Source organism: Aedes albopictus, chromosome 1, assembly GCF_035046485.1.
Source record: "Aedes albopictus strain Foshan chromosome 1, AalbF5, whole genome shotgun sequence".
Lineage (NCBI taxonomy): Eukaryota > Metazoa > Arthropoda > Insecta > Diptera > Culicidae > Aedes > Aedes albopictus.
The window spans coordinates 273743943-273758338 of record NC_085136.1 but is presented as its reverse complement, the minus strand read 5'-3'; the positions used below and the strand labels follow the sequence as shown (position 1 = coordinate 273758338).

Below are 14396 nucleotides of genomic sequence, written 5' to 3'. Positions count from 1 at the left end.
GTATTATTCTGGGGCAAATCAATGAATTCCAAGAGTCTCTCTACCTGGTATTCATTGATTACGAAAAACCTTTCGACCATCTCAATCACAGAAACATGTGGGAAGCCCTCAAGCGCAAGGGTCTCCCTGCTGAGATATCGGCCTCATTGAAGCACAGTACAGGGCATTTTCGTGCAGAGTACTGCACAACGGTATTTTGTCCCATCCCATCTGGGTCGTTGCTGGGGTGAGGTAAGGATGTATACTATCACCGCTACTGTTCCTCATCGTAATTGACGAGATCCTGGTTGGTGCGATTGACCGTGAACCAAATCGTGGATTGCTGTGGCAACCGATTACCATGGAGTACCTAAATGACTTCGAACTGGCTGATGACGTTGCTGTCCTAGCTTAACGGCGCTCTGATATGCAGAGCAAGCTCGATTATCTTGCCAATCGCTCCTCAGCGACAGGTCTTACCATCAACGTCAACGAGACCAAATCGTTGGATGTAAACACGGTCAACCCTTCCTGCTTTACGGTAGCTGGGCAATCAGTGGAGAATGTTGAAAGCTTCCAATATCTTGGTAGCCAAATGGCGGCCGATCGACCAAGATCGACATAGGTGCACGGTTCAAGATGACGAGGACTGCTTTTGCGAGTTTAAGAAATGTATGGAAAAACAATTAGATTAGTCGACGCACCAGATTCGAATTTTCAACTCGAACGTGACATTTGTGCTGCTATAGCCAGTGAAACCTGGTGTGTATCAGTGGAGAACACGCAACGGATGCAGGTCTTCATCAATAGATGCCTGCGGTATAAAATTCGTGCATGATAGCATGACGATTGAATCTCCAACGTGGAGGTCCATCGTCGATGTTATCAAAAGCCGATAGCGACAGAAATTCGGGAGCGAAAGTGGAGGTGAGTTGGCCACACTTTACGCAGGGGCGGAAACGAAATCTGCAAGTAAGCGTTAGGTTGGAACCCAGCAGAGGCAGACACAGAGGCTCATGGCGGCGCAGGCTCAACAACGAAATCAAGCAAGTCGACAGAAATTTGACTGGTTACAGGTCAAGCCGATGGCTGCAAATCGCCCAGGATGGAGATCTTTCAATTCGGCCCTCTGCACCACCGTGGGTGCTCAGGACTGAAAGTAAGTAAGTACATGGTCCTGGTCGTGGGCACAGTTCAAGCTGACTCTCTCAAAAAGCTTACTGAGAGCTGAAAGTAAACTAAGGGTCTATAGCGTTTGGGACTTGTGCGGTTCCCGGGCTTCAAAATCGGAACTTTTTTCGCCAACTTACAGCAAGATGGGAAGTAGTTTAGATTCAGGAACTTGTTAAAGATGATAACGGTATGGGTCAGGCAAGGTGGACAAACTTAGGGTTTTGAGCACATATTTTTAGGGCAATTCAAGGCAGTACCCGTAACGTGGGTAGATCACCTTAGAAATGTGCGTTCCAGTGTAAGATATACCAAATCAAATTTTGAACTTGATATTTATTGCATTTATAAATATTTCAAGATCAAAAATTGATGCACTTTTTATGTTTATGAAATATTTTTTTTAGTTTTATTTAAAGTTACTGCAAATTAACATTTTATCTCAGCAGGATTCAGGTAAATTTATGGAATGATACATTGTAAACAAGTTGTAACTGTGGCGAGCGTATCACTAGCTAGCTTATTCGACGTACGATGTTAACATTATTCTATATTTCAGATTATCAATCGAAGAGTATTTGCGAAGAGTCTAGTACTTCAGTCAAATGCCACAAGATGACGAAGAAACCAGGAAGAATAGGACGGACAACTGATTCAAAGCAGTCTAACAATGGTGTGCCCGAACGTTGACCAAACGTATCTTTTGGAGTTTACCTTTCCACTAAAAACAGATAAAATCCCGTGACACCTAGGCCTGAGAGATCGTAGAGCTGTCTACATCTTTCATAGGTGTCCAAAACTAACCATCCTTTCCCATCCCTCAGCAGGAGGAGCGGGATAAGGACGTGGCCAGGACAGTTCTCAATCATTGAAGGAGTGTGTCAGTCTTGTTTAAGAGTCAGATATTAGTCCCAAATCTTTCGGACGGGAAGAAGGTAACCCCCATAACAGCGGTCTAGCACTCACTTACGAATTTGTACGACTCGCTTAATGCTTATGCTAATTTCAGGGCGGTTTGGACTTCTTCGACCGAGACCTTTTTGTTTTCAGGGACGTAGCACGGGGTGGTGTTCAAGGTGGATAGAGTGTTGGTTACATCGTACTTTCTATCAAATGTGATTGGCTAGAGTGTGTTCCTATTGCGTTTCATTTTTCTTGTGGCGAAACAAGAAGCTTATCGTTAAAGTTTAGCGGAGGGACCGTCTGTGGTTCGGACTTTAACATTTTTGCAACTTTCCTGGAGGGTTTTGCGTAGGGATTCATCTTACTTATATCTTTTCCGAACCTATCGTTTTTGATTTCCTAAACTCGTCGTACTGCAATGATTTTGGTAAAATAACCGTATTCTATGACTTAGGTATTTTATATAAAGAACGTAAATGTCGCATGTCACAGATCTTAAGATGCTGCGCAACGTCTTTCACTGATGTGTGTAGTTTCTCTGCACTAAAACTATCAAGCATAGTGTCAAGAAATTTGTACGGAGTATGTGTATTAAAAAAAAACCCTGTGGAGAGACTTTTTTGCACGATGTCCTCTCTGTGTGCAAAGTGAGTCTGCCTGCCTGCCGGTATGGCAAATTGAAAATGTGTTGTTGAATGCTAAGCTGGGCTGGGAATACAATTTTGAGCAGAGATCAGTTGAGCCAGACAGTTCAAAGAGGAAACATCGTCCGTCGAGATACGGGGATTATATTATTAGAGAGGATTTTTTTATTGCTATACAACAGAGAGTTCTAAAATTACAGTTGGAACACTATCGTGACTCATCGCCCATTGGTTTTTACGTCGAATCAATCGGTGTGTTTTTGGTGTTTAGCTTTAAAACCTAGTGATTTTGAACAGAAGACAGTTAAATCAGTTGTTAGTGAACCAAAAATGTCCTGGTACTATACGGTAAGTTTCGCGAAGTTTCATCACAGTGTCTAATTTCAATGCGGGACCATCATGGTGAAATAAACACTATGGGAGAAGATATGATTCACTAGAGTGAAAAGAAGCAAGTGGGAAAGTCCAATAATTATGCAAGTCAACAGTGTAGCATATTAGAGATAGAAGAGATAGTCAAACCGACGCCAAACGAGACAGTCAGTGTCGTCAACATATTGAAACATGGAACTCCGACTCAGACAGACAACCATTTGGTTCGGCTGACCTTCATCTGAGGGTTGGGTTGATGGTTCGCGTGACCGCAATTCATATCGATACTTCATTAACGAATGGCAATTTGAGCTTGTTTACCTGCCTCTGTCCATCACCGGTGCAGCATGTGGTGCATTGTAGTAGGTGTGTCACGCAATCGTGAAGTCGTTGTTTGTGGCCTGAGCTGGTTTTAAATTAGCCTAAATGGATGACTGCAAATGAAGCATTAGATGACTTAGAATACGCTATGTCACACTATATTATGCATATTTCAAATTAATTCGAATATCGATAAGGTAAATCACAAATTGCATGGAAGCATGAAAACTGAAAACAAAACAACAGTTTTGTTGACCACTGCCTAATCGGCGTCGAATCATATACCCAGAAGCTATTAGTATAGTTTACAAACAAAGCTTTCAAGCGATCGAGCTTGATTAACCGGTTCATACTCAAAGCTGTGACGATTGCAAACATACATATTTAAAATGAATGAAGGGTCAAAGCAGACACGTGACATACGTAGCAAAATCAACTTGAATCAAACCGGTTTTTCAATGATTCATCACGCATAGGACAGACCAAACATACAAAAGTATGTGCTAATAATTTCATGTAATCAATTTAGTCTGATTTACACACTATTTCCTAGCATCATAAACCAGAGGTTAATGGACTTAAGGACTACCAATTGGTAGTGAAACTTCGAGCTGTTCTGGGGTACCCTCGGTAGCTTTGTTCACTTCGTCATGAGAGGTTTTCGTCGGCCAAATTACCTTAAACTAAACGTGGCCATATCAGTCTGTTTGGTGAGGAAAGTTATGGAGCCAGTTTTGAGATAAATCGGTTTCGGAAAACCCCTCACGACGAAGAGAACAAAACTGCCGAAAATACGTAAGTTCCCTTCATATCACGCCCCGGCATCAACTACTGCTCTTGATGTTCTGTGTGACTCATGACTGACCGCTTTGTTGTTGGCGATACAAGCAATGCGAAAATAACGAGTTCTATAGTGCGATTGCCGCCAGTGGCAATTAGATGAACATGCGAAACTGGTTTAATTTGTTTTTGTTCGTTATCGGAATCACTGCAGCACTTATATGAAAACAATTTTAGGATTACATCACATGTAAAATAATGCATAATCACCAAAAAACAAGTAATCAACTAATACAAACAGAGAAAAGAATAATAAAGCGAAAAATATGCTTGATGATGTTATATCGTGCATTTGTAGTGTTCTGTTTTGCCTCGTAGCAGGGCGTCTAAGCGAAAAATAAACTAGAGCATTTGTAGAGTTCCATATTATTTCCGTAACATGGCATCCAACTGAAAAAAAAACGCACTGTGTTGTCTTTATCGTAACACAGGCATTGAAGACGCGATTGCTCAGGTACTTGTTTGTTATTTTAGGTTAGTTATTTAAGCGTGATCAGAGTCTCTTGATCATTCTTCACCTTGTATTGGTGTGGCTGGCTAGAGCTTCTTTACCGTTTCGAAGCAGGTTTCGTACCGTTACAGTTGTTTAAATAATACTCGAGGTCCTTTACGATAACTTGATCTCTTCAATGTGTGTAGAACTAGGTAAAGCACCATTAAATGTAATCGAAACGTTAATATTTTATCAGCCATTTAACAGTTTGTAAGATGCTTACAAATATTCATTGACTTTCATTCAGTTGATAAACGAGTATCGAGCAGCTGAATATGAATATGCAGGCAAGTGAATGACAATTGCCGCAAGCTCGTCTGCTCGAAAATTTTGCGCCCTGACTGCAATTCTTTGATGGATTTCTCCTGAGGTTCCTTGAGTGTTTTCCCCTGTATACCTTGACGTGGAGCGGACCTGGTGTGATGGTTAGAACACTTGACTATCACGCCGAGGACCTGGGATCGAATCCCACTCCCGACAAACTCACACAAATGTGAGTTCTTCCTTCGGAAGGGAAGCAAAGCGTGGGTCCCGAGATGAACTAGCCTAGGGCTAAAAATCTCGTTAATACAGATAAAAAAAATGTATACCTTGAGGGATTTCTCCAGCAATTCCTTAACGGATTTCTACATGAGTTCAATGATTAATCCAGGAAGTTCTCCATGGATTTCTCCTTGAAATTTATTGAATCTTTTTCACACGCACAGAAATTTGGTTAAGTTGAATCAACAAAATGGTTTGTTGGATTCAAACCAACACGTTTGTTAGTCTACCAATCACATTTGTTGCAACAACAATCAAATTTTGTTGAACCTCCAATAAAATTGTTCAGATCAACAAACATGTTTGTTAAATATGGGTATTATCTGTCAGACGTGTAGCAAAAATGTAGAGTGTATACTAACTTCATAAACATAAACACACTACTTGTTACGGGAACAAGGGGTCATTGCCGACATCTATAAGCAGCTCACAACTCAGGATTGGTGTGAATCAGCTGTAAGCTGAAATATTTATTTCATGTTAGATTAGGGTTTACAAAGTTTACATATAACTTACAAAAATCGGTTTCGGATAGTATTTTCCGGTTACCTCCTTGTTCGTGTCGTTTTAATTCATCTCCTGTGATTTTAGGTTAGATTAGGAACTGTAAACTAGCACTATTCATTTTAGAATTACTTACGATCTGTGATTTCAACTGTGATAATTACACTTAGATTCAAGTGGTTTAAGTTCAATTTAGCACATTTGTAGTTTAAACATTCTAATTAGAATTAATAGTTAATGCACTAATTTCACGTGACGATTACGTTGCATCATCGTATGCTTGTATGACAGTATGACATCTCTCTTATCTCTTCCATTTGTCATATCATCTCATTTCATACCGTTTGATTTAAGCGACAATGACATTCGGTTGCGGAGCAGTGTTGCCAGCAACATACTCCCCCCCGTAACGCTGACCGCAGGTTCCAGTTTTACTAAAAAAAAAATCCCGATGAACGCCTTCTAGTTGTTTTCGTAACAGTGCCTCCGAATAAATCACCGTTATCTTCACAATACTTCCCCTATCGCCATACGTGTTATGCTTTCCACCGTTTTTCCTATCCTTATTATTTTTTTTGGTCGGTCAACCAACGTTTTTACTGTTTGAAATTGAACTGTCCACTCGGATTCGTTAGCGGCCTATTATCTCGACCGTTGTCACCTCTTCGATTGCCAAATTTTAGCCAGTAATTGTTATTCCTACACCATTCTTCACGATCAGTAGGATTACCAACCCTACACACTACACTGTGTTGATGCTTATCACCTAGACGGTCAAAGGCACTAGACTTGCTATCGTCATAACGTTGTGGATTACCTGGATTCCAACAGAACAACTTAATATTTTGAGCATCTAGTTCTTCACGCCGTTGTTTGAACCTGTATAACCCATTGATCGTTGTTGCTTTGACCAGTGAATGTTTGTCACACTGGTGCAAAATAGTTCCTTCAATTGCGATGCGTATTTTATGCACGCCGGAGACGCACCATGGTACTACCAAGACCGGTCGAGGCAACGGTAGAATACTCAAACCGTAGTCAGTCGATAGCAAAGACTCTTCGTCCGAATTGAAAGTTGTTAGTAGAAGATTGATACTGAAATTTTCTATTAGTAGTTGAAAATCGTTAGCCGTATGGTCTTTCCGTTCAATGCTGATTATGTAGTTTATCGCAGACGAGTAGAGTACAACCAGGTTCTTCACATGAACATGCCGGCCGTATAATTTCTCCTTTCTCGCCTTTTTCCCGTCGTCGGTCAGTATCTCGCTGGCGATAAAAATCGATTGCTTGTGATGATGTGCCTTCCATCCTAAGAGATGCTCGTGATCATGGTTGTGCTTCAGTCGGGTGGGCAAGTAGCCCAAGTCTCCCAGCTCCATTACGCTCTCCGCGACAGCTGATTTATGAGATTCTTTGGTTCTTACTGCAGTGCCGTAGGGAATGAGAGCCTCTCCTATTCTCATGCCGCCAACGAGTTGTACGGGCCGCGAAGCAGACCTTTGCAAGAACCTATTCGGATCGGCTAGCTGCTGTCGATGATAGCGATCGTCGTGAATTGTGTAACTGTTACCCTGGCATTGCTTCAGCGGGACCTCTTTCTTCTGCAGCATTTCACGGGGAACGTTCGCGTATCCAAGTGCCATTCCGCCAACATGCTTGATGGAACCCATACAATCGCAGACCAGTTCCTTACAAGCTATTTGCACAATTGTAAAGCTGCTCTTAATGTTCGTTCGCTTGTTCACGGAGAGATTTCGTGGCATACGACGGAGCACGAGCGATCCACGAAAGTCTGTTTCGGCTTTGAGAGACTGGTGCTTGACACCAAGGTGATTAGTCCAGCCGTTGGATAACGACCGAGAACATTCCACGCACTCATCTCTAGAGAAATTGTCGCTGTAGTGGAACCAGCCGGGCAGAGTTATCGTGATGGTAAACTTCCAAAACCTAAATAGAAGCTTGGCCGTCGCCGCATAAATGATCGTGTGTTGTTGTACGTCATCGTCTAAACCGGAGATCATCAGCGTAGGAACGTTTCGTCTCTTATTCCAATGGGATGAGATCAAATTGTAGGTCACTGAAGCCAGCTGGGCGAACATCCTGGCACCCTGGCCTGTATCTGGCTGCAGTTTAATTTTAACGGGATTCATCCACAGCAGCAATGCTTGGTCACCCCATTCTATTCGGAAAATTGAACGCCGTGGTTGTTTATGGTGTATAGGACACTCCTTACTGAAGCATGCTCCGTTGATGACGAGCGAGAGCTTCCCAATGGAGTTCTTTTCTCTATTAGACAAGCTTCGAATGTAGCCGCTGATATTCGATCCCGGCTTGCACTGCTCGGTAACGCAAGACGGCTGGCAAGACTGGTCCAGTACCTTTTGGTATTGGTACAGTTTAACTTCAAACTGCATGAAAGTACCTGGAGCTGTTGAATTCGTGGTATGGTTCGACCTAGATGGTGTTGCAAGAATAGATGGCAAATTGTTGTTTTCATCGTTGACTACTTTGGGAAACACGCGGTTGTATCGCTGCTGAACCCCGTTTGATTGCGGCCGATCAGGTAAAGAGTCCACCCGTGTAGCCAGCAGCCTCGATCGTGTTGATTGTTTGATAGGCTGCACCTCCGATTCTACCTGTTTCAGCGAGATGTGTCCCACTGGTCCATAGGGAATTACTTTTCCCTCATTGTATGCCACCGGTGTGTGTTCTCTGCCATTGGATGATGCTTGTTGTTTCTCTGATCCCATTGCGGACATCGCGGTGCTGCGGGAGCTGGATTTGCTCACATTTCGTTGTAGGGTTAGTTGCTTCTCTAGCAATCTATATTTTGCTTGTATAGCACTTCTTTCCTGTTGTATCGCTCGCCTTTCCGCTTCGAGTTCGCGCAGCTGTATCGCGCGCTCTGCCTTCAGTTGTTGCAACCGAAGGGATACAAGATCGAAGCGGTAGCGATTGGTTGTTGTTTTACTCGCTGGTGTACAACTGCGAGTCATCTGAGTACGATCGTACGAGGCAGGGCGCGAATAGGTGCCGCAGTCTCCTGCTCTTGCTGAATGTAGCGATGCCGAGAAATCGTCTTCCCAATCAGCACTCATCGGATCGATTTTTCTTACAGTTTTGTTACGGGAACAAGGGGTCATTGCCGACATCTATAAGCAGCCCACAACTCAGGATTGGTGTGAATCAGCTGTAAGCTGAAATATTTATTTCATGTTAGATTAGGGTTTACAAAGTTTACATATAACTTACAAAAATCGGTTTCGGATAGTATTTTCCGGTTACCTCCTTGTTCGTGTCGTTTTAATTCATCTCCTGTGATTTTAGGTTAGATTAGGAACTGTAAACTAGCACTATTCATTTTAGAATTACTTACGATCTGTGATTTCAACTGTGATAATTACACTTAGATTCAAGTAGTTTAAATTCAATTTAGCACATTTGTAGTTTAAACATTCTAATTAGAATTAATAGTTAATGCACTAATTTCACGTGACGATTACGTTGCATCATCGTATACTTGTATGACAGTATGACATCTCTCTTATCTCTTCCATTTGTCATATCATCTCATTTCATACCGTTTGATTTAAGCGACAGTGACATTCGGTTGCGGAGCAGTGTTGCCAGCAACACTACTGGTCTGGTGCGATCAGTTTGTGCAAACTTTTCAACATTTTTAGCTAAAATTAAGATATTGTCTCGGATATTGTAGATATTTATTTTATGAAGCAAATAATAGGTAAGTTCTGCTTGCATTACATCACAATTTAAGCGCAGCCGTCTTCTTAGTGCGTGAACGCTTTCTCGGCGATTCGCTAAGAGCAGCTGGAAACTTCTTTAATGAATTAATCATTTTTGCATTTTTATACACTGCGCTCAGGGAAGAAATTTTCACATCCAAAACGCATCAACTGCCTCGTTCAGATGGGACTTCTTCAAATCTGGTTGCTTTCAGCACGGTCTTCGTTTGCAGCCGCCTACATTTTCATCGAAATATATCGGTATAACATGTAAGTATTGTTAAAGCCAAAATCTACTCTACTAGATAAGAAAACAAAATAAATTGTGCACTTTTTTCACTTCCAGCTAATAAGCTTGTCCCCACCGTGCGGGATCCCATAGGAATGCGGCACCGAAGGTGACCAGGGTGAATATGGATAAAGTTTCCATCGTGAATTCATTTGTGTACTATTTAAGCATCCTAGAACAAAAAAATAAACATATGAAACATAAATTAGTAATTTTTCTCAAGAAAATTGAAAAAAAAAACAAAAACGTTCCCAGCTGTCACATTAACAAACCAGTTTGTTGATTTAACAAAAATGATTGTTAATATAACAAGCAGATTGTTGACATGACAAACTTCTTCAAAGGAGATGTTTACCATCATGTTTGTCGAGTCGACAAACATTTTGGGTTGAATTCAACAAAAATGTTTGTTAGCCTTCAGATGACAATCAAGTTTGTCGAGTTTGACCCAACATTTTGTTGAGTATACAATCTTTTTTTCTGCGTGCAGGAATCTCTCGTGAAAATCCGTCAGGGGTTTCTCTTGAAGCTTGTTCAAGGATTCCTTTGGATGTTTGAAGGGTTGCTGCATTAATACCTTGAGGGGTTTTCCTGGCATTCTTTGAGGAATTTCTTCTGGAGCACTACAAATGCTCAAATGACGATGAGGAATATATATGTACAAGTATAACATTTAACACACTTTTTTTCATACACTTTTACCTTTATAACATAAATTCAAACAACCAAAATAGAAAACGTAACACAGCATTCGCCAACGGAGAACGAAATGTTTGTGGAGAATTGTAAAGCATCCACACAAATATCGTTTTGCTGTATGTTGGTAAGGTAAGAGCACAGACAAACAGACGTAACACTCTTCAAAACGGCTTGGCACATGCATTTAACGATCAATTCAAATTTCATTAGATTTGCGCGATTCTTCCACCAGAGGCGCTAGTGTTCGATAGCTTTGACGTTTGCCAGTGTACACGTTGCTGAATGATGCAAACGAAAATTACAGGCGATTTGTGTAGTAGTGTGCGTGTTAGAAAACGTCAAATCGAAATTCATCATGGCCGACAGTGTCTCGCGCGGTGGCAGTGTGCTCATAAAAAAGACACCGGGCAAAAGTTTTTGATGAATTTCCTTTAAGAGTTACGTCTGTTTGTCTGTGGTAAGAGGCTGATTGACTTCGATCCTAGCTTCGATCCTAACTTGAACCTAAGAGGGCGCCTTTCAGAGCTCGTCTTTGATGGAACACACTCAGCGAGGTTACGAAACTGAGGCCATGAAGGTATCCCTTTTAGGGTTAATCAAGCTTTATTATACACCTAGTGCTTACACAGATCTTATTCCATTTGATTGTTGTGGAGTGTTTTTGGCGGGAATCGTAGCCATAAACGTAAATAATTATGAAGATGTTTCTCGATCGGCTTCATATTCAATGACTACGAATTGACTGACTGTGTGAAGAGAAACAGCGAAAATGAATTTGTTTGTTTTGAATATTCAGTGCAGAATCATTCAAATTCGTACTGTTTTCAGTCAATGACTGTGAACATATTGCATCCTGATTGCAGTATAGGAATCCCTGAAGGTATTCCTGGAGAAATCTCTCAACAAATTTCTGGAGGAATCCCTGACGAAATACCTGGATTTTCGTGAAGCAGTTCCTGAAAAAAATCTTCGAAGGAATTGCAAGAGAAATCTTTGAAGGGGTTCCAGGAGGAATCTGTTAATAAATAGTGAACACTCCAACCAACTGTATTTCTTTTGTTACCATTACCGCAATGAGTTTGCTTTGAATAAGTGCTTTTCTATACGTATATGAAGTAAGTTTTTCTCCCTTTGGTCACTATTACAACTATCAGGAAATAGAATAGATATATTGTGTTCTACTAAAGGTGGACATAAACCTCTTTGTAATAAGCTTCCGCATTTTATAAGAACCATATAAAAGTCCAAGCGAAAATCCATACTAGAAATCAGTAATAGAAGAATAGTTACATAAGACATTACAAATATCGTTGTTAGAATCGTTACACCAATCAGTCGTAATACCAGTGAATCTTATCCAAAACATGTTTTGTTGATACCAGATAGTTCAAGAATACAAGTGTACTAGATACCGTAATAAACCATGAAAAACCTACCTTTAGTCACAGACAAATGGACTAAGTGTTCTGGTGATTTAAAAATGAAGAAACGAATCATCGCAGTGTTCCTAAACCAGACCATTATCTACGAATTGAGTTTCTGGTAATAACAAATAGCTAAAGAAACTTGTCCAACAATTTCGGAAGAAACCCCTGAACGAACTCCAGGAGGAACTCCACAAGCATCTCAAAAAGAATTTCTAAAAAAACCCTGAAGGATTTCCTGGAGTAATCCTTGAAGGAGTTCTTCCATCAACTTCAGAAGAAGTCTCAAAGAATTCCAGAAAAAAAAATCTAAGAAGAATTTCAAGGAGAAATACCTGAAAGTCGTCCTGAGGAAATCTCTCAAGCACTTTTTGACGAGTCTTTCAATAAACTCCTGAAGAAATATCTGAAGGAGTATCATAAGGAGTCCCTTAAGAAATCAAAAAAAAAATCTTCAAAAATCTTCAAGGTGAAGTACCTCAAAGAACTTCAGAAAGAATTCCATGAAAAATTCCTCAAGGAATTCTTAGATGAATTCTAAAAGAAGTACCTGAAGGAACCCCTGCCGATATCCATGAAGGTGTTCCTGGAGAAATCCTTGAAGGAATTTGAGAATAAATCATAGAGGGAGTTCCTGAAGAAATCTCTCTATCAACTCAACAAGAAATCCTTCAAAAACTTCAGGTAGCGCCCCTGGAGAAGTGTTCTTTAAGAATTCTTTTATGAACTCCACGAAAAATCCCTGTCGGAACTTTCAGAGTCTGATGGCCGCTCTGATAGGAACCCGGCTGAGGAAGGCTATAGAAGAGCATCATTCAGTGAAGGTTACACACACCTATCTCTGGAGCGACTCTACAATTGTGGTTGCGAGGATAAAATCTAATGCACGGCGCTGCCGGAAATTTGTGGCATTTAGGATCAACAAAATTCTGAGTTCATCCTCAGTTTCAGAATGGAGGTGGATCGGCACAAGACAAAATGGGGTAAAGGCTATTCGACTAACCCTGAAAGCCGCTGGTATAGGGGACCTACCATTCTGTACGAGCGAGATGGTGACTGGATGGAGGAACAAGTGGACGCTACAAATGAAGAGTTCAGACCGTCAACAGTGATGTTGTTTTCTCCATTTCTTGCAACATAAACAACAAAGTTATCCAAAGTTTTGCTCAAACAGCATCAAATTAGGCAAGGAATCATAATACCCACGCTTTTTGCACCATTTATTTGCAGAAACGGAGAATTGACCTTCTCACCATACAAAAATTCAGCTCATTACTACAAATCTAGTACTACACCGGCACCTTCGGTGTTTTTGGTGTTTTTTTTTGTCGATGAACGAATCAGCAATCAATGGATGAGAGGCCGGGTTGTGCGAACGTATCCGGGAAAAGACGGAATAGTGCGCCAAGCAGTTGTTTCTACACCAAGGGGGTCCTCAGAAGAGCTGTCACTAAACTGGCTATATTGGAAGTAGAACAGGAGTATGGTGGCTTCACAGAGGATAACGCGCTTCTGTAAACAAGTGCGACATGCGGGGGAGGATGTTACCGCTAAGCCCCTCGGTTGAAGAGCTAAACTAACGTCACAATTAACGCCGACCACATGTGTGTCGCTTGTGTTTATAGCTTGTGCTCTCCAGAACTACGAAACAACGACTTTGCTCAAGACTACCGAACTCAACGAACAATACTTGTAAGGAAACTATTTTGAGTATGCTTTATGTAACGAAATAACGTCTGATCATTTTCAACCCGGTTTACGGTACCTTTACCAATTTAACAATTATTATTCGTATTAAACCACTCCTCTTCCACCCTTCTCTTTCCAGCCCAAACCCACCGTGTTCCCGGCCGAGGATTTCAACCCATCGGTGGACGCTGCTGCCCTGCGCAAAGCCATGAAGGGCTTCGGAACGGACGAACAGGCCATCATTGATATCCTGTGCGCGCGTTGTAACTGGCAACGTCAGGCCATCGCCGAAGCGTTCAAAAACGAACTCGGACGGGATCTGATTAAGGACCTGAAATCGGAACTGGGCGGCAAATTCGAAGACGTCATTCTCGGCCTGATGCTGCCACCGGTCAACTACCTCTGCAAACATTTGCACAAAGCCATGGACGGTATCGGTACCAACGAGCGGGCTCTTATCGAGATCCTGTGCTCGCAAAACAACGAACAAATGCATCAGATTGCGCACTGTTACGAGGAAATGTACAACCGTCCTCTGGCGGAGCACGTGTGTACGGAAACTTCCGGTGATTTCCGGCGATTGCTCACGCTGATCATTACCGGAACACGCGATCCACCGGGAACGGTTGATCCCGATCTTGCCATCGAGCAGGCTAAGCAGATGTACGAAGCCGGGGAGGGTCAGTGGGGTACGGATGAATCGGTTTTCACCAAGATTATGGCCCATTCGAGCTTCGACCAGTTGGAATATGTGTTTGACGAGTACAAGAAGCTAACCGGACG

General features: G+C 41.7%; 1 protein-coding gene across 1 annotated transcript; it reads right to left on the bottom strand.

Annotated features, from left to right (window-relative positions):
- Positions 1 to 3611: 3611 nt before the first annotated feature.
- Positions 3612 to 13520, bottom strand: LOC134285629 (uncharacterized). The gene is made up of 2 exons (XM_062846781.1): positions 9532 to 13520; positions 3612 to 9452 (listed from the first exon to the last, which is right to left on the bottom strand). Exon 2 carries the CDS (start codon positions 8919 to 8921, stop codon positions 6366 to 6368), a length of 2556 nt encoding a protein of 851 aa, XP_062702765.1. The 5' UTR covers positions 8922 to 9452; positions 9532 to 13520; the 3' UTR covers positions 3612 to 6365.
- Between the last annotated feature and the right edge of the window lie 876 nt (positions 13521 to 14396).